General features: G+C 35.2%; 2 protein-coding genes across 2 annotated transcripts; one reads left to right on the top strand and one right to left on the bottom strand.

Annotated features, from left to right (window-relative positions):
- The first annotated feature begins 109 nt into the window (after positions 1-109).
- On the top strand, positions 110-2,517 carry dnali1 (dynein, axonemal, light intermediate chain 1). The gene is made up of 6 exons (XM_019119502.2): positions 110-355; positions 480-616; positions 1,143-1,312; positions 1,396-1,574; positions 2,171-2,335; positions 2,408-2,517. Exons 1-6 carry the CDS (start codon positions 275-277, stop codon positions 2,447-2,449), a joined length of 774 nt encoding a protein of 257 aa, XP_018975047.1. The 5' UTR covers positions 110-274; the 3' UTR covers positions 2,450-2,517.
- On the bottom strand, positions 2,516-15,574 carry gnl2 (guanine nucleotide binding protein-like 2 (nucleolar)). The gene is made up of 16 exons (XM_042741318.1): positions 15,382-15,574; positions 14,108-14,192; positions 13,778-13,872; positions 13,438-13,577; positions 10,611-10,795; positions 10,403-10,469; positions 10,149-10,307; positions 7,846-7,959; positions 7,005-7,133; positions 5,393-5,497; positions 5,147-5,305; positions 4,725-4,832; positions 3,900-4,381; positions 3,525-3,604; positions 3,095-3,168; positions 2,516-2,984 (listed from the first exon to the last, which is right to left on the bottom strand). The coding sequence occupies exons 1-16, from the start codon at positions 15,443-15,445 to the stop codon at positions 2,850-2,852; spliced, it is 2,181 nt and encodes a 726-aa protein (XP_042597252.1). The 5' UTR covers positions 15,446-15,574; the 3' UTR covers positions 2,516-2,849.
- Positions 15,575-18,711: the final 3,137 nt, after the last annotated feature.

Genomic DNA, 18,711 nt, shown 5'->3' with positions numbered 1-18,711 from the left:
TTAAAAAAATAGAACATTCCAATATATTTGTATGTAAATTATTCAAAATACTTAATTAATTACTTAATATTTAATAATAATGATAATTTTCTCTCGATTAGTTTGGTTCACTTTCATGGACTGACCTGCGTGATGGAAAGAGCGGTTGTTATAGCAACGGAACACAACAAAACGAACCTTTTGCGCTGGGACACGAAGTCACCCAAAGCTTTATACTACAACACAGAATCTGAAACATTCCTGTACATTTTCTTGACACTTCCACATTACAAGCATGATTGTCCCGACTGACTCCTTGCTGAAGTATGATTACCCGGTGCTGGTGAGCAAGAATACAGAGCGGAAGTCTCCAAGGGTAAGCACAGCTCTTGGATGTAACTTATAGAAATAAAAATAAACCTGCAACCACCGTAAAGTATACCTTGTTGTAATGAAGCCTAAAGATTAGTTTTTTATATCTTGTATCACATTTCACTCAGAGTCGCCCTTTGAAAGTGAGTCCCCAACAGACGGTCGAGAGCGGCCCAGTCCCTCCTCCACCCAAACCCAAGAGCCCCTCGGCGGATGCCAGCAGACAGCAGACCGAAGAGATCCTGAATGCCATTCTGCCACCAAGGTGAAATAAAACAAGAGGTTTATCAGTATATTTATTAAACATTTTATTTAAGTGGGTGCGGATACTACCATAGCAGTTTAGTTGCATATTTGTTTAATCACGTCTCATTACCATTTAAAAGTTCGGGGTCAGTAAGATTTTTGACTGACAGCTATAAAATTACAAAATATTTCTAATGAACATAAATGCTGTTCTGAATGCGTATGTATCATGGCTTCCACACAAACATTAAGCAATGTTAAAAAATGTTTCCTCAGCACCAGATCAGCATATTAGAATGATTTCTGAAGGACTGGTGTAATGTGCTGAAAATTCAGCTTTGCCATCACAGGAATACATTGTAAAATATAATAAAATATAAAAAAAGCTGTTTTAAATTGAAGTACTATGTCATGAAACTGTTTATATTTTAACCAAATTAATGCAGCCTTGGTGGGCATAAAAGACATTTTTTTTTTTTTACATTTTTACCGACCTCAAACTTTTGAAAGATAGTATATAAATCTTTAAAATGGTTCTGTTAAAGGGAATGGATGGAGGACAACCAGTTGTGGGTGCAGCCGGTGTCCAGCGCTCCGTGCACACGCATGGACGTTATTCATTTGCAAGAACAGCTGGACAGAAGCCTGCAGGAAAGGCAGGCCAGAGAGACGGGCATCTGCCCTGTGCGCAGGGAGCTCTACTCTCAGTGCTTCGGTAAAAATACACATATTACTAATGAAGAGTCATATTAACAGCTGTTGAGGTTCACATGGCATTCCCTCTTTCAAATGTCTCAGATGAGTTAATCAGACAGGTCACCATTAACTGTGCTGAGCGGGGCCTCCTGCTGCTGCAAGTTAGAGACGAGATTCGCATGACCATCGCTGCCTGTCAAACACTGTACGAGAGCAGCGTGGCCTTTGGCATGAGGAAAGCACTTCAAGCAGAGCATGGAATGGCTGACATGGAGAACAAGGTCATTTGCAGCAAATTATTATTATTGAAAGCAATTATTCTAATTTTTTCTTACATTTTTTATACATAAGCTCTAAAATAATTTTAACAATATATATATTCTAAAGTAATTTTACAATAACATACAAAAAAAAGTTGCTTTGGATAAGATCGTCTGCTAAATGACTAATTGTAAATATAATGTATATACATAATAAAAATGATAACATAAAGATTACATATAATATATAATAATGTAACCATAAATAATATCTGAAGAACTAAGTTTGGTTTATAAAAAATAACAAAGCAAGCTACAAAACTAAAGCTATACAAAGACACTTACAATAACTTGTATTTTACCTATTATTTTCTATTTAAAAAATATATCATGTTCAACTTGTTGGCTTAAGACAAGTTTATATGTGATTATCTAAACTATTGCATACACACACAAAAGATATTTGAACTTATAATGAAAATCAGTGGTGTCCAACGAAACATTAGTCCCCACTGACTTTGTATGGACAAAAAAACAAAACAAAACTTTAAAGTAAGACTTGACAAGCACACATTAAATTACTATTTTCTGCTTGCTGAGATACAAACTGTTGGTAGATTTTAGAGTTGGAGAGTGAGAAGCGAGATTTGGAGAGGTTGTTGAACGAGCAGAAGGCTAAATGTGAGGCCATTGAGAGACGGGAAGCAGAACGGCGGGAAATTGAGGAAAAGAAGCATGCTGAAGAGGTTCAGTTCCTCAAACGAACTAATCAACAACTCAAGGTAAAGCAGAGATCATCATAATCATGATTTCTGATCATTTTTCAGACTCTTATGCAACCATTTATTTTTTAGGCACAACTGGAGGGCATAATTACCCTGAGGAATAAGGCCTAAATATTATTAGAATAATGATACCCTTACTCTCATACCCTTTTAATGAATAAAACATTTATTAAAGCATCTGTTCTGAAGTATTTATTGATTTACTGACAATATGTAGGTACACAGGTACATAATTCACATTTCAACTCTGCAGAATCAGGACATTGTCTTAAGTTAAAAGCGCTGAAAATGCACAGTTCTGAAATGAATTAACTGTCAGACTGTAGTTAGAATGTTCAGGATGATGGCTGGTGCCACAGTATGAATAAAGTGCATTGGAACGATTGTATCAGAGATTAACCGAACCTTCACTTTTTCACAAATCACCATGATTCCACACCAGATGTTCCAACCTAGCCATCGACATGGCTTTGGAAACAGGGATTGATGTGACTGGGTATCTGGCCAGGTATTATCGCTTAGCTCGTTTGGCTTTCTTGCCATCCAAGGGCATTTTTCTGTTCTTATTCTTGTTCTTGACATTGTGCGTTTCATAATAGCGGACCCCCACTTTCTTCACTTTCTGGGCACGCTCCAGTCGTCTTTTCTGTTGAGGTGAAGAAGTTCAACAGAGAGAAAGAGATAAGTTTGGTCTCAAATTTATGAGATGTCTGGACTGAGGAATCAAGACGATTGAGCTGGGAGAATAGTGCATACCTCTTTAGATGTGAGTTTGGTAGGCTGTGCAGGCTCCTTATCTTCAGCTTTCCTCTTTTTACCCATATTCACAGCTGGAAAACCAAAAAAGGATGAGTGTCATTACTCACTTGTTTGAAGCACCAGACAACCCTAATAACTGCCATGAGATCTGTGGAAAATTTAGTGTATTCAACTAGGTTTAACAGTGTATTTTAAATATTGTTGATATTGCAGTCCACGTCAATAATTAATGTTATTGTCATTATTGTCAATATTAATCATTCATCAATCATAATCAAGATTAATCGTTTGACAGCACTAATAATAATAATAATAATAATAATAATAATAATAATAATAATGTGTTTTGTTGTACATTAAATACACAGTTGCAGCAGCCATGTCTTTTGATACACAAACATTTGGCATTAACTTGAGTTAGCTGTACCTTTCCGTTGCAGATTCTTTGCATCATTCTGCTTTGCTGTGGTTTCACTGAACACCTTTTCAGACAGGCCTTTAGGAATTCTATAAAAACATCAAGACAACATTATAATATCAATAGATAAGAGCTAAACAGTGAAAAAAAAATCAATTAATCAGCCTACTGAAATAGAATAAGCGTTGACCTTTACAGAACCCTCTCACAACCTTATCTCAATAATAACCCTATATCATAACTTTACTCATTCTATTTTGAAGGAATTCTATGTTTGTAGTTAATGTTTTGAACATTTTTTGATCTTGCTGTTTATGCTGTAAAGTGTCCTGGAGTGTCCTGAAAGGTACCTATAAAATGTTTTCAATATGAGCTTAAACAAACCGTATGGCGGAGAAGTGCTTTGACTTGGCACGATCAAGAAAATGCTTTAATTTGGCAATCTTCTCATCCATCTCTTTATTCACGTCACATGTGCTCTTCTTTTCTGCTTTGGTTGGGGACTCAGAAACAGAGGATTCTTCTTTCTGTTGTCCACCAATCTGCTCTTCCACTTTTTCCTCGTCCTCCTCATTTTCCTCGTCTTGCTCATCTTCATCTTCTGACCAGGAGGGATCCAGTATGTCAGGTATCTCAACCGGCACAAGGTCCTCCTCGCTGAACTCTGGAGCAACGTTTATTTTGCCAAAGTTCTGCTTGACATTGCTGAAGATTTTCTGCATCTCCTCCTTATTCTGTCTCAGAAGCTTTTGATCTTCCTGCTGGCTAGATGAGGCCCCGTCCACATCCTGAGCTTCGAGTCTGTCTCCCAACTCTTCCTGCTTGGTTTCCATCTCAGGCATTTCCAGCATCGGTTGTGCTTTGTTCTGAGTGGAAAGATCAAGTGTCAGTTTAAGACTATAAATGTTTAAAGTGCATTAGTGTCTGCCAGTATAAAGACAGTCAAAATTCAAGTAATTCTGTTGGCCACAGTGACTTAAAGGAGGATTTGTACCAAGTAATTCAATATGCATTATGGATGTTACATATAAACAATTTCTTCCAAGGTCTTTTAAAACAACATAAAGCTCTAATTTTAGCAAAACATGCAACAGTGATGATCTTGGAAGACATTTTGGAATATTAAAGAGAAATTTCCAAAGACTAAGCAAATTTTTTGGCTAAAAGACACTAAACTTTGTCGGCTATTAAGAACAAATGTCCATTTACCTCTTCATCCATCTCGCCTCCTGGGGGCTTCACAAAAAAGGGGATGCGCCCCCTCTGCCAATCGTTCAAAACCATTTTAGACACAGTAGACAGATCTGGCTCTCCACCCTGTATAAGTGGAACACAAAATACCAATCATTACAGCACCAACATGTACAGTATTTGGACAGAGATAAAGACGTGAACTAAAAAAATACAACCTACCCCTTTTAAAAATCTCATTTTGCACTAAATCTTAGTGGTTTTGGCATTAGACTATTGTAAATTGGCTATCCGAAGTTAAAATTAAATATTTTCCACTGGCTTAAAGTAAGCAAACTGTCACATCTCAATCGGACACTTGAGAGGAAAGAATAAACAAATGTGCTGTGAAGACCAGGCTGACAGTTCGTTTTATCAGATTCTCCACAATCAGGCCAGACCTTGAGCAGCTTTCCGGTGCGAAAGGCGAGCTTTTCCAGGAAATCCTCGGCAGAGCTCCAGGACGGAATGCGGTATGTCTTCTGGATGTACTCTGCTTTGGCCCTCTCCAGCACCGCTCCGATGTGATCCTCTGGATTTCGAATCTTCTCCACTTGAACCTAAATGCAACAGATACATAGTGAGCGGATGAAGCTGCTGGGATTACCAGTGTGAATGGTTGACTTTGAGAGTCAAGGTCATCGTACCACTCCCTTCAGCACAATGTCAGTCTCGCTGTCTTCAGAGGGATAGACGACGCCAGGACAGTCGATGAGGAAAATGCGTCTCATTAGAGTGATATACTGCCAGACCTGTCAGAAAGAAAGAGAGAAAGAAAACAGTTGGTTATGGCATCAAGGTTGAGCTTGAGCCATCTGACAGAAAGTTCATAGATTCATCCATGACCTCCATTTAAGAAACCACCAGACCGAAAACATTTCAATATAACGAACTGCATTTAAATATACGCAATTTATAAGAACTTTCGACAAGTTAGCAAGCAGTCAATTAACTTTTAAGTTTATAAAACTAAAACTAAATAGATTGTTTATGAATGTTGCTGACTGGCCAAAGGCCTAAACAGTGATTCAGGCAAACCCAACATTTCAACATCGGAAAAGCTAGTTAACGAAGCACAACACATTTTTAAGCTATTAAAATCAAATCAAACCTATCTATCTCATAATCGAACTAGAAAGACTGTTGTGAAAAGAAAGGAAAATAGAAGACAGAAATGTCTACTAATTGAAGAATCACTCAAATCAGGGCACACAGGGGAAATTTTAAACTGAAACAATTTATCATTTAAAACATAAACAGAAGAGCGTGGAAGTTCAGATTTGTTTAGAATTTGATTTCAATCTGGCCTCCGTCAGTAATTTTTTTTCCTTGCACTTTCACTCGCTCTCTCTGAAAACCATTTCTCAGTTCCATGTTTGTAAAATAAGAGGAAAAATTTGACAACATAAAAAAGTAATTTCACACAAAAACATGAATACACAAAAGTTGCAGCCAAATCCAAAATGCTGGAAACTTAAGCCGTCCAAAATGTTACCACATGTCAGGATCTGGCAGGTAACCTTACACTCACAAAAAAAAAAAAAAAAAAAAAAAATCTGAATCATTTAATGTCACGTACAAGAAGAATAACTCAATCATCTGATGTTCATGATCAGTACATGACAAACACAAGTATGTTATTGGAAAAGCTCATCAAGAATGATAACTTTTGAAAAGAAAGAGATGTGAAATACAGTGTAATGTGTTATTATTAATAGTGCTTTTGTGGCCCCGGGTTCACATCTTTTTACAACATTCATATACATTGTATGGAAAACAGCAGCATGAACACTGTGTTAAAATTCTCCTTTTGTGTCCATAGGGGGGAAAAAGTCACTCAGGTTTGGAATGGCTTTAAAGTATGCAAACTAATCATAGACCTTTTATGCCTTAAAGAAAAAATTAAAAATTAGCACCAAACAAATTACAGAAAACCCTTTCTCCTCATTCAGTATGACTATACAACATATCAAATTCTTTATTATTATTGAAAAATATTATTTTATATTATTATTTAAATATGAACATTAAACAAATCAATAAAGAAATATATTACTATTGCAAGAATATTTAAATGTACTGTAAAATAATGATAATTTTATATTATTCTATAGAACAAGTGTAATTACAATTACAAAATGCATAAATTTCTTTTTCTCAGAATTCACATGGATCCTTATTTTCAGGTAGGAAAATACAGAAATCCATATGTTAAAATCACATCCCTGAGGTGGAAAGAAAAAGCTTCTGAGGTCTTACCTTTGTCTCACCAGCAAGGGGTGCCACGTTACAGACTTTTTTGGAGCGCAGGGTATTGATAACAGAGCTTTTTCCAACATTGGGGTAACCAATGAAGCCAATGCTGATCTGCTTTTTATCTGAGTGGAGCTGAGCAAAAATCAATATGGACATGTTAATACTAAGCAAACGTCATTTTGAAAAGCAGCAATTAAATAGAAGAAATACACACATACTGTCAAATCCTCTGATATAATGCTGATTTTATAGTATTTAGGTCAGGAAAACAAGACGATCTTGGATCAACCCTTCTCCCAATAATTTGCACACATTCCTTCTCACATTTCATTATACACTTTTAAAAAGTGGGCCCAAGAAATAAAGACTTGATACACAACCTACGACGGCCTCTTAAATGTCATTACACATGCAGATTTATATTGCACCCATGGCAACCGTGATATTTTTGCACCGCTGTTTTCTAACTCCTAAAAGAGTGTCCTGTCATATAACACTCAACAAAATTTATGTTATGCAAGCCCTCTCTCCTTTTTAGTATTTCCAATTTTTTGTTTACAGCTGTGCTCCCAAAAATAGCTACGAGGCAGATGTGAAGACAGGACAGGAGCCCAATAGCATGGGAGGGTGGGGTGCATCTGGTACCCAACCAAACCACTGCTCTCTACATCTGTTGCTTTTACGGACCAAAAAACAGACTGACCTTGTCCTAAAACTGCAGCTTGAGTAGATAAACGATGTGGACTGAAACTGTTGTGTGTTTAAAACCTGTTGCCCCATGGTTTCCAAGGCACGATAATGCGTATAAGCATTAAACATACACTGTAAATGTTAAAAAACTCACCTTGCCAAACTGCCGCAGGAGCTGGATAAGGGAGCCCTTGCCGAAGGAATTGGTAAGGCTGGCGTGAAAGGCCAAAGTGGGGTATTCCTGAGAAAGAACTGCAACCCAACGTTTCTAGAACACAGACACAAGAACAAGCAAGAATGAAAAACAGTTCACATATAGAAAAAAATTGTAGCATCATTCAAAATGTTAATCAACAACAGTATTCATTAAGTTCCTATTAATGATTTATAAAATGCCTGCACAAAAACAAAAAACAAACATCTATCTTAATAAATCACATTTCACAGTAAATTCAAGAGCGACGGGAACATATAAACATACAAATACTATATAATACCTATCACTATGGACAAAAATGTTTTGGAACACATCTCTTAATAAGCGAATTCAGGCATTTCTATTACTATAACATTATAAGACTAAGCACCTAGCTATGCAGTCTACATTTATAAACATTAGTGGGAAAAGTTAGTGTTATTAGTGTGGTATAATTAGTATAAAAATTTGTGTGGTATAGTGCAGTCATTGTCATTGACTTCCATAGTATTGTGGTAAAACAATATTGAACCATCAACTGTTTGTTTACCAATATATTTTGTGTTCAACAGAAGAGCAAAATTCATACAGGTTTGGAACAACATTAGGGTGGGCATTATGTGTCTATTTATTTTTCCTACTCATCATATAACGTTTTCTTAATCAATGTTGAGTTATTTTAATTGCTAGTAAGTGAGCACAAAAAATTGTGCGTATGTTCTTCAGTTGGCCTACATATAACTTTTTATGTCAGTTTCTGCCTTTAGAAACCTCAATTTGATCCTTTTGATGTAGGATGAAATCCATGGAATTCAGAATCAAAACCGGTCGTATGTGCGGTTTATGAATTTCTACCTAGGTCTAACACTAGAAGTGATCTGAAATTGTTTTTGATAAGAGAGAACAGATAAAAAAGGGCACAAGCTGCCCAACAAGAATCACCACAGAATGATAAGTGATACCCTTTCAACAACAAAACGAATGGGTTTCCCAATCATTTGCCTGTTAGGTTTACAAAAGACCTCAGTCATAAATCTGGAGGGGTTAGGCAAATGCTTTTTTGGCTTGAATGTAAAGGCCTGCAGCTTATAAACAGCTGGTGTAACTCCCTCATTCCTTGTTGTTGCATTTCAGAATCACAAATAACAAGAATTATAGATTTGAAAGACAGAAAAAAATATCTGTCAGAGGAAGGAGCCTTTAACTGGTTACCTATTACAAGCCAAGATAAACATGCCTGTCTGTCAGTGAAACAAACTCCAGAGACAGTAGAACTGAATGTACAACAGGACACATTACAGACAGTGGCCTTGTTCCAGAAACCTAGTGAGATGTCTTGCTGTCTACTGCTTACATAGGTGGTTCCATACATCCTAACTGTTGTAGAACAACAAAAGTGGCCATTACGGATCACTCTATAGAAACTTGCTAAGCTAACAACGCAATACTCTAGTTTTTTCAAATTAGATTGAACAATTCACGCCATGTCAGAATTTCTGTAATTTTAAGATGACAACACACAACATTCTACTTAGAGTAATTCATTTCCTCAGAATTATGCATTTCAATGGCAACATTATCAACACCTAAACATGGCACCTCAATGATTCTGCAGTGGTCACATGGTACAAGTCGTAGCTCTCAGTAAAGTTGGTTAACAAGTTGTAATTACAAGTATATTTATCATTACGACTTTGAAATTTTTTCCACCAACCTCAATAGATGGTGTTATGATTATTCTATGGTAATGACACATGAATACAATTACACAAACAAATGTTGGGAAAAAAGTTTTTTAATTAAACTACCAATATCAAATATTTTATCAATAATTTTCACTACTGAATGAATATTTATAATTAGGATTTCTGACATATTTTCCATCAACTGCAACAGGACTGGTGTTAGCATTTTGCTAAGATGACAACATGATACTCTTGTATGCATACAAATACACAGCACCCATATATATTGGGTAAACAGTCTTTTTTTAAATTAGGCTGAACTATTTTATCAATATTTTTTTTGCCACTGATTGAATAAGCAGATTTATCATCAAGATTTCTGACGTTTCTCTTAACCCAACATGAATTAACAGAGGCTGGTGTTAGCATGTGAGTTTTGACAAGTGAAGGTATCTTACAAAGCTTCTGAAACTGTGTTCACTTTAGTAGCATGCCTATGTTAGCTTATAATACCACCTACATATGAAGCTCAACAGATTTTGGGACTGGTACTAGTATTTCACTTTCATTTCTTACCGTAACCCATGTGGGAATGAGGTCACACTTATTGAGCACAAAGATGAGGTGTTTCCAAGGTTTCTCCTTCTTCAGGTAAGACTCAATGCTCTGGGATCGAGTGCCCAAAGGGTCCCTAGCATCTAGCACCTGGATAATGACGTCTGAAGAGTCGATCACCTGCACAAAGCATGGTTCATTTTAGGATGCGGCGTCAACTGCGCTTTTTGTTCGAACTTTCAATGAGTAAGGCATTAGGAGATGATAATAACTACCTTATAAAGCTCGCCCCAGATCCTCTTTGACTGCCCCTTTTTGAAGATTTCCTCCCGAGGCTCATCCCTGCAGTGACAGGAAAATCAAACTGCTTTATGTCATGTCATGATATATAAGCCATTTTGCTAGAGAAACAGGGCTAAAGCTTGTTTCTGTAGTAAGTACAGAACTACATATTTTCATAATCTCTAGAAGGCACTCGCTCACTTGACTCCGCTGTCCTCAGACACCAAATCACGGTCTTTCTCAGCATTGTAGCTCTGAGCAGAGACCTCTGCCTGTTCAGCAAAGTCCTTCAGCTCTCCCACAGACAAGATGGGCCTCTTTCTTTGTGCCTTTGGCCCAAACGTGGTTTCAAACGTCTCTGTGTCCAGAATGTGCACCTTGGAGTTCTAGAAGAACCAGCAGAAGATCAACTGACAAACAGATCTCATGAGAACTGATTTATACTCTTCATCATAACGTTCATAACTTTTGGAATTTCTTTGATGAAGCATCTGATATTTCAGCTCTTGAAAGCACTTTGACAGTTCTCTGGGCTACCATTCCTTAGAGGAAAGAAACCCCAGTGATTTATGGGAGAGCAGAGTGTACTCATCTGCACATTCTACACGGCTTACAAGAGTGATCATACAATTTTGTGCTACACAAAACAACATGATTTCTTCTATTATGTATATATTAATATGGCTTTACTCACAATGCGCATAAACCTATTTTGTTTCCTTATCCTGAGGACTCACTTTCTGTCAAGAAGTGAAATCAGTTTGTTTAGACAGTGTAGCCTGCACTTGATCTACTATAGTGAAGATTTAAACCTAAACACGATGTTAAGTGACATAATTCACTAAATGAGGGTAAATCTGTGTGTTTGGCTACAGCTCCAGAAAGCACAGCGCACTGTTGAAAATGGAAAACTTTAAATCCGATCTGACCGTTTAGACACATTCCAAAAAAAAATCAGATGGTAATCTGCAGTTCTCAAACTAAATGCAGATGTGGTTTACATTAGGTTTGTAAACACCAGCTTTCATGCATTCTTGTGCATATGTAGAATGTTGTACACAGTACTGTTCCAAAGCTTGTGGTCAGTATGGTTTTTTTTAAAGAAATTAATACTTACATTCATTAAGGATGCATTAAAATGATCAAAAGTGATTATTCAAAATAAATTTAGTTTTTTAACATTCTATTTATCAAAGAATCCCCCCAAAAAAGGATCATGTTAATTAAATAGATAGCCTTAATAGCATAAGACAATTAAAAAGAACACAAAAAATCTTAACTCTAAACTTTTAAACACCCATGTATATAGAACATATGCTTTTCCAAAAAAAAAATAATAATATACCAAAAATATATGCCTTAAGATAAAACCATACAAACGAATGAATGAATCTTCTTACAGTTAAAGTCTATAACTAGACCAGGTCAAATTGCAATCTGTAATGACCTAAAAACAAAACAAAAATGAAGCCATACCACTGTTGCAATAGAGGATGGAATAAAACAAGCAATTTACAGATCTTGTCAAAGCCAGTAACATTTCTCGTAAGAAATTGTACTTCTGGTAAGATTGCATTTCTTCGGAACAATTGACGTGGATGATAAAAAACAACCTGATTTGAGGCTAACCACCACATCACAACACGTTCAAATATTTCTGAGAAAGAAAAATGTGCGCAAACAATGGCCATTATGGCACATGCTGGAGGAGCCGCTCAAACACCACAAATCAAAAAGAGAGTGAAAATTAATATCTGACACAGTTTTGCCAATTCCCTGCAACCAAAAAAACAAAACAAAACAAAAAAAAACTTGCGAGTGTGTCACAGTCCTGAGACACAGAGCAAAAGTAAATTGGGATGTTCATTATGCAAAGGTTTTGCTCACACATGGAACAGTTTAGATGTTGAAGCAAATCAACAACATTTGCAGAAGGAACATGAAGAACAGAGCAAAACCTTATATTTTATTCTGAGCACATATTTTTGCTCTGTTCTTTGCTACTGGCAGACAGCAGGCCCTTAAGTGCCAAAGAGAAAGTTCTATCGCAGGTCAGGCAATGCCCTCGCTACACCCTCAGGCTAAAAAAAAATCACTGTACCGTTATCATGGCACAACAATTGTTCTTGCTGTGTTCTTGTCGTAGTACCAAATGTGTTACGTGAGGTTCACAAGTTACAAGACGTTTCGCCAAGAGGTGTTATGAAAAACTGTTTTCTCATTTAAATACAAATGAGCTTTTCCAGCAACTTTTCCAGTTGTTCACAGGAAAAGTACTTAATGAAGGGGCAATTTTCCCATTGGAGTCTAATGTCAGAAATATTTTTGCTTTAATTAGGTTATATTTTTTCCAATCAAATGACAACACACAGTATCATACTATGACTCTTCTAAATTTGGAATGATCTACGCAGTCAGATTTTTTGTTGTTTTTGTGTACCATAAAAACAGCACATCTAACATCCCGTTAACTAAAAGTATTATTAATCATTTTAAGAGACTGAAATGAAATAAGGTGAAATAATTAGATGAAAACCTTAAAAAAAAAACTAAAACTAAAATAAAATATATTAAAACTAAAAAGAAATATGTGTAAAAAGAGTATAAAACTTACAAAACCACTTAACAAAATTTAAAAGGAAAACTGAAAATTTTAAAATAAAGGCAAATTAAAAATATTAATCAACACTAATAGTATAGAAATTTTATATACTCATGTAAAGCCCAGAGTTAGATGTTACCATGGTGCTAACGTTGCATTATAATACTTGAATAGACATACAATTGCATTCAATTGATTTAAGCAATTTTTTATTGATACTTTCTGGCTGTAAGTAAATCATAAATAAATGCAGGATTCACGATAATACTTTTTCCTGAGCTCATCACACTGCATTACTAGATTGCCTGCTCTGAAAAACTGCAAACCAAACTGCATGCAAACAATGAGGCTACCTGTCTTCTCACATCACACCACAGGATTTTTGTATAAAAACAGCATGTATGTGTAACTTGAGTGCATACTCACATGTGCTTTTATTCGGTCATGCAGCAAGGACATTGGTAGCTTGCTCTGCCTCATCACTACTCGATATGGATCTTTCTTTACCGCGTTCATCTCTTCCTGGAATTTCTGTAAGGACGACTGCTTGATAACACGTGTATTGGCTGCACAGGAAGCATATGGGAAAACCAAAGAAATATTCACATAATCAGACCTATTTACATCCAATATGAATTCGGAATGGTATGACCACAGAATAAGTGGCCTATAATATTACTTGGAAAAGACTTGGAAAGTTCCCTTCAATAATCAAGCATACACATTAAGACTAATTAAAACAAAGAAAAAAAGGAATTACTCTTACCAAACCACTTAATGTTGGGCTCAACTCTGGCCACAGTTCCTGGAGCAACTGTGTTCTGGTACTGCAAGGGCTTGATCACCTTACCTCGACTGTTACTGTGGCCATATGAATAAAAAAAGATCTCATTGTTGAATGCATATTACTCCATCTAGATGTATATTATGTACATTTTTTAAATCAACTGTTTATTTTTTTCTATTGTCTTGTTACATACAAATGTATGCAAGCACCCAGAGCTACTAGAAACCATAAAATGGGTTTGTGTTCAATTGGTGAATAAAGCTCATTCTGATTCTATTCCGAATTGTTATCATTTTGTAAATGACTTACCATCTCTGCTTCTGCCTGTACATATTCAAGCGTTTGATGGTGGCACGGTCCCTCATGTTGTTCCCTCCAGCTCCCTTGACCCGGTCTGTGGGATAGAAAATGTTAAAAAAGATGAACATTGTTATACACAGAGACATAGTGCAAAATTACATTAATTTTATATACACTTCATAAATGTGACAGATCGTTAAATCAAAGCACAAGGGCAACAATTAACAGAAGAGTCCCTTGTGTCAGTTTTTTAAACGATCTTTTGTTTACCAAGACTGCATTTAAATGATCATAATACAGTAAATCAGTAATAATATGAAACAATATTGCGATTATATTTTAAAACAACTTTTCTATTTAAATATATTTTTTAAATGTGATTGCAAAGCTGAATTAGAAATCACTTTAATATGCTAAATTGGTGCTTTTTATAATCAATGTTCAAAAGCACCTCATTTATTTATAATACAATTTTTGTAACACTGTAAACGTCTGTCACGTTTGATCAATATAATGTCCTTGTTGAATAAGATAAAAATCATTCTGACCCCAAACTTGAACAGGAGTGTACATTTTGTAGCATTTGTCCTCAAATAACTCTTCATTACATTCAAAATATGTCAGTTTTGGGTAACGTTGTGATATGCAAAACATTTTACAGAGAAATACAGCTTTTTATTTAGTAAGCAATTTATTATGAACAGTGTATGAAATGAATTAAGGTCTGGATAGTGGCAAAATGGCACTAAAATAAAACAAACAAATCCCCGGAATATTTAAAATATGGCAGCTATTGTAAGTGACAGCCATAATTTCTAATTTATGATAGATCAGTGTAAGCATTTGGCATAAACGAACAACATAGGGCATGCTTATATGTTCTCATAATGGTGAAACATTCTCCCTGAAAGTAGAAAGCAAACATTATCCCTTAAAAATAAAGATAATTTCTGACACTGATTATAAACATTTCTGAAAAAACATTGTGGTGGCAATCTAGAACAAGTTTGTAATTCATTAATTCTTGAACACGTACAAATGTCAAGTGTAACAGGGCAATTTGGTACACAGACAAGTGTGAGCAGCCTCAATGAAGGCTTGACAGAAATCATGGTCACACGAAATCAACTAATAACCCGGTAAACACTGAAGAAAGCTGCGCTAACAACAGGCAACGGTGAAAACATAACTACAGAAAGTCTCATATATTGCTCAACAAGAGCTGGCTAATGCTTTAGCACGCTAGCAGTTCACAGCTAGACCAGCGGTTTATTTAATCTTACCGGGATTACTGCTGGAGGTTGAGGGATTTATGGAGCTTTTTCCCTTGAACTTCGGCTTGACCATTGTGATAGATTACTCCGGTGCAGTCCAAATACTGTAAATAAAGAAATATAACTGAGTTTTAGTCCACTGTAGATTTCCACGTGTTACAATAAACTACAGAAACCCGGAAATGCGTCATCATCCATGCGACGACTTTTTTTTCTCCGTTTTTTTCTTTCACGCTGAGAGCAAAACTGTAAGTAGCTCTACAGAATGAAATCTGTGTTAGTTATGAGAATCTACAAAGTCACAATTTAATTTACCCATACTTATGTCAGTGTACACAAGCTAATAAACCCGTCTGTGGGTGGTAAACATGCACCGAGGTCATGTTAAACTTGTTCTAAACAACATTAAACATATTTTATAGTCTAGTTATGTAGTTTCATGAGCCAATTCTTGTTTAATTGTCTTTATTTGTTCAATACATTTGAGTCTGAAGCTGGTAACCCTGAGATATTTGGTTGACCAAGCATTAAAACTTGCTTTAACAATGTCTTCTTAGACCTGCAGCATCAACAGGACAGATCTATTTAATTTGGAAACACTTATTTCTATTTTATTTCAGAATGACTTGATAATGCACACATTAAATTCATGCAGGACTCTGCATACCCAGAAGAGGGCATGCCGGGATAGTTGTTGCTTCAGTTGCAATGTCCTGTCCCATGTCTTTGAGTTTCGACCAGTGTCTGTTCGCTACACTGAATCAAGACTTTGTCTTATGCTTTTAAACCAATTAAAGAGAGCTGCTTGAAATTTGACATTACAACAAGATGTATGACTTACCTGTTTTCTTTCAGCACATTTCTACTCTACAAGATTACATTTCACTCAAGTTAAAGGAAACAAGTTGGAAAAAGGAACTATAAACTTTGCATATTGTCAAAATAGAATTAAAGCAAACATTACACAGATGCATTGAAACAGTTTTCAGCTTGGACCAACAATACATGTTGCGCTGCCAGCCGGTGTATCGTGTAAACTTAAAACCTGCACAGAGCCTGTGGAATGCGTAGATAATGGCTTCTGGGGCAGCTCACACAGTCAATGAGAACCAGGCACACCTTGTATAATACTAGTATTCTATAGACATATCACGTCTGGAACCTTGGAAAATATCTCAGATTGTCTTTAATAGTTTGATGTTTCTATTATAAATAAAAACGTGTCCTTTTTTCTTGCATTTTCTTTTATTCCAACATAATAAAACACACAATATTATAATTTTCCTACTTTTCTTAGGAGAACTAAAACTTAGTATTTTGAGAGAAATGGAAACTTGCATTAATATTGTAGAAACAGTTTAGTCTTTTTTTTTTTTTTTTTTGGCGTGTTTTTGTCCAGTTGTTCGCTTTTACTCAGCTAAAATCAAATGTGACAACATGAGAAATATTTTCAGATTTAATTTTCCCCCTTTAAGACCCTCATTTCTCTGACGTCCTGCTTGCTTAAACAAGAAGCTGACATCACAAAAGAAAATGAGAGGCAAATCATCATGATTTCCTGAGACATTTTCTCAGAGGACTGTCTCTGAAAGGCTATTAAATTTGAATGGAGTTGCGGTTGCATGAAATTCTATATTTTGTTCCGAATCCTTTTATGAAAGCTCCAGACTCTTTGCTGAATTCTGTGATTGCTGGTATAAGCCACGATAAAAACAATACTCTCCAAAATTGGACTGGATTCAAACAGGACGCTGTTGTCTATAAAAAAAACTGTTATCAAGATTATTTAAAAAAGGGCTTGTGTATAGTATTAATTAGAGCAATATGATTTGCCTTGAATATTGAAGCACTAGATATTAAAAGAATATCTGGAGAAGGATTTGTAGAGACTTGTTGAGCTACTTTTGATGTGCAATTGTACATTTTAAACATGGTTACATTTGCCAAATATCATCATAATAAAATAACATATAAGTAAAACTCTTGTTCACATGCATTGGGATGGTGATTTTTTTTTCTGACACTAAAAGTCAAGTGAGGACACCACAGTTTCAAGCTAAACACTAAATAACAGCCTAGGTTGCATGAACTCTTCTTAGATAATAGAAGATTTTGAGCAATGCTATCCTAAAATAAAAGATTCAGCATGTATTATATTTTATTGAGCGATTTAACAGCAGTTGCAAACAGGTGTGCTCCAACAACGGATGCCAGAGTGAGAGGTATTTTTAAGATGGCTTGCTGATAGGTCCACTTTGTTTCAGTCAGGGAGGGAGAATTTGCTTGTTTGATTTTTCCGTCAAGATTAGGTAAAGTTGCAGGGTCATGATATCCCTTTAGGAATTCACTTAATCTGTTCTCAGAGCTGCCAGTAAACTGCCTGGCATCCACACGGGAGAAAGTAATGATGGATCGAGACCATAGCCTTTGCTGGATTTGGATGCGTCTGGCTGGTGGTGGGAAATGCACTAAGCAAGCTATTTGTTCAGGACCTGCATCATCTTTATCATTCTGGTGTTATAAATAACTCATGCTTCTTACGTAAAAAAAAAAAAAAATTCAGATTTTCCTATTTCCAGGAAAAACAGAAAAGGAAAGTGTTGCATCAAACATACATTTGTACAATACTTATTTGTTAGAATACAAAAATCGAAAAGATTTAAAGTAGAAGAGGTGAAAAATTGTGCAATAAATATGTTTATATATGATTGATAAGAATCTTAATTTACAAAATATAATCAGCTTAATTTATATTCTAATATTTAAGATTGACATTTATATATTTACCTTATAATTTAAAATATTAATATTAAATGATGATATAGCAATTTTATATATATTATTTTAAAAATATATATTATGTAATTTACTTTGTAATATATAGACATATTTAATAATATATTTAATAGTATGCTTGCTTAAGGAGTTTTACTTGGTAATGAAGCTTTCATTGTACACATATAAATACAACAGCAAAACTAAATAAATAAAATCAAAGATTAATTTCTGAAAACATTTTAAGACACTGGTTAAGTCAGAATAAACATATAAACAATATTTCGGATAACAATATGAAAATGAATAAATAAGAGTGGAAATAATATACTATTGAAGATTAATGTTTATATTATTTATATTATAATAAATATCCATATTTATTTTATTTATATTATAACTTTTACATTCATATTATCATTTAATATTACTGCATTCATATTATGTTGTTATTTTTTAAATATGATAAACCCTATAGATAAATAAGTTAACATTTAGTGTAAAACTGATGTTCAAAGTCAACTTTAAAAATGTGTTAAAGATGAAAATTGAAGCAGGAATGTC

The sequence above is a fragment of the Cyprinus carpio genome, chromosome B16, assembly GCF_018340385.1.
Source record: "Cyprinus carpio isolate SPL01 chromosome B16, ASM1834038v1, whole genome shotgun sequence".
NCBI classification, from domain to species: Eukaryota; Metazoa; Chordata; class Actinopteri; order Cypriniformes; family Cyprinidae; genus Cyprinus; species Cyprinus carpio.
Note: the sequence above shows the minus strand (reverse complement) of the source record. Positions and strands in the feature narration are given on the sequence as shown.

Coding starts and splice junctions, on each gene's coding strand:
- dnali1 (XM_019119502.2), top strand. CDS start 275: ATGATTGTCCCGACTGACTCCTTGCTGAAGTATGATTACCCGGTGCTG. Junction 1,313..1,395: donor GCTCTACTCTCAGTGCTTCG/GTAAAAATACAC, acceptor CAAATGTCTCAG/ATGAGTTAATCAGACAGGTC. Junction 2,336..2,407: donor GAACTAATCAACAACTCAAG/GTAAAGCAGAGA, acceptor TTTATTTTTTAG/GCACAACTGGAGGGCATAAT.
- gnl2 (XM_042741318.1), bottom strand. CDS start 15,445: ATGGTCAAGCCGAAGTTCAAGGGAAAAAGCTCCATAAATCCCTCAACC. Junction 13,578..13,777: donor GCCCAACATTAAGTGGTTTG/GTAAGAGTAATT, acceptor CTTCCTGTGCAG/CCAATACACGTGTTATCAAG. Junction 7,134..7,845: donor TCCTGCGGCAGTTTGGCAAG/GTGAGTTTTTTA, acceptor ATTTTTGCTCAG/CTCCACTCAGATAAAAAGCA.